We start from the raw sequence: 1,853 nt of genomic DNA on the forward strand, positions 1-1,853 counted from the left end.
TCATGGGACGACACGGCAAAATTTTATTAGTACATAAGGAATTAAAAATGCTAGAGCCGGGATGACCAAGACGGCCGTGCCAAGTCGTAGAGACGGAACAAATGTGAAGGCTTGCGGGTAAGGGGCAATGGGCTGGTTCGTGGCATGTAGAGGATAAAGATCCCCCGTGCTATTGCTTCTCATAATCGGCATCCCCGTCTTGAGATCCTTCACAGTGAAACCAAAAGGGTCAAACTCGACAGAGACATGATTATCGATAGTGAATTTTCGAACCGAGACCAAATTTTTAATGAGGTTAGGTACATGTAACACATTGTTTAACAGAAGAGGTGGGTTGGGGGAGTCAAGAGTCATTGCACCATAACCACTAATTGGAATTAACTCACCATTTCCGACTACTATATGACGCGAAATACTCAAAGGAGAATAAGACGAGAGTTTACCGTTATTGGATGTCATGTGCGACGACGCACCTGTGTCCATATAATAATTGTCATCCGGTTGTTGCAAATTTAGAGACTGCATCAATGCCGCGATATCAGTTGGCACAAACGCTCCAGGGGTCGAACTAGTCCCTGGTTGTGCAACGAAAGCCTGTCCACCGTGATTTGGGCGTGGTCCGAGGATCCCCTGTTGCGGCCTGCTAGAGGGAGTATTCCATCCAGCCGTTGGGTATGGGCACGGAGGAGCACCCCAACCTTGCTGCGGAGACGACGGCCACGCATTGAAAGGAACCCATGTCCAAGTGCCCTGCTGTTGAGAACTCCCACCGCGACTGTTACCGTTATTGCGACCGGAATTGTTCGAATTTCCACCGTTGTGCTTCCCACGATTCTGACCGCGATGATTAGAGCGTCCTCCCTTGCCCTTGTAATTATTAGAATTCGAATTATTTCCACCACCCTTAGAGTTAGCCGTGTTTGACTGGGTTTTGGAATCCGACTCCTTTGATGAGTGAGACGCAAGGAGAGCAGTATCAGCCGTGGCAGGGGCAGCCGTGATACGCTGATTATTTTCTTCAAGAGCGAGCATAGACCGTGCCTTATAGAAAGGGGGCAAGGGATCGGCCTGTTGAATGATGGTGGCGATGCCCTTGAACCCTTCCGAGACATGAGTGACGAGTTGTAGCACTAGACGGGTTTCGGAGACAGGAGAACCAACATTAGCAAGTTGGTCCGCAAGCATCTTCAAAGCTTGGCAGTACGACGATACATTCGGGTAATCGTCCATGTGAGTATTAGAGAATTGTTGTTCTAACATGACGGCCCGAGAGTGTTTATTGTCGTTGAAAATATCCTTCAGACGATCCCACGCGGCTTGGGCAGTGGAGCCGGGTTCGAGAATTGTATGAAGGAGGTCAACGGAGATGGTGCTATATATCCATTGCTTGACTATAGCATCGAGACGCTTCCAGGTTGCATCCTTGTCAATCACTGCGTCCTTAGGAGGGACAATATGGTCGAGCACATCAAACGCACTAGCCGTGTTGAGGAACAATTCAGCCCATGATGCGTAATGAACGTTCTCGGTTTCAAGCGTGATTTGAACAAAATTTTTGATGTTCGAGACAGAGTATGCAGGGTGAAAGGTAGATTTGGAGGTCTGAGGGATGTCGTTGACCATGGTGATGTGAGGCAGAAAGAAAAAAAAAAAGAAGAAGTCAGAGAGCGGAAGAGAGAAGATCGAGAGTAGGGATTGATACCATGAAATAATTATATTGCCTGACTTTCCAATGATTACAAACAATCATTATATACACAAGGTTCCTATGTTAGCCGAACTACTTTCCTAATACAAAGGAATCTAATTACTATAAATTAGCAACTAACCACTAGGAATTAGCTAACAAACAT

At 46.7% G+C, this 1,853-nt stretch overlaps 1 protein-coding gene across 1 annotated transcript; it reads right to left on the reverse strand.

The window, feature by feature from the left end:
• Window positions 1-1,623, reverse strand: LOC141588739 (uncharacterized). The gene has a single exon (XM_074410166.1). The coding sequence runs from the start codon at window positions 1,621-1,623 to the stop codon at window positions 1-3; it is 1,623 nt and encodes a 540-aa protein (XP_074266267.1).
• Window positions 1,624-1,853: the final 230 nt, after the last annotated feature.

Source organism: Silene latifolia, chromosome 6 (genome assembly GCF_048544455.1).
Source record: "Silene latifolia isolate original U9 population chromosome 6, ASM4854445v1, whole genome shotgun sequence".
Taxonomy (NCBI): Eukaryota; Viridiplantae; Streptophyta; class Magnoliopsida; order Caryophyllales; family Caryophyllaceae; genus Silene; species Silene latifolia.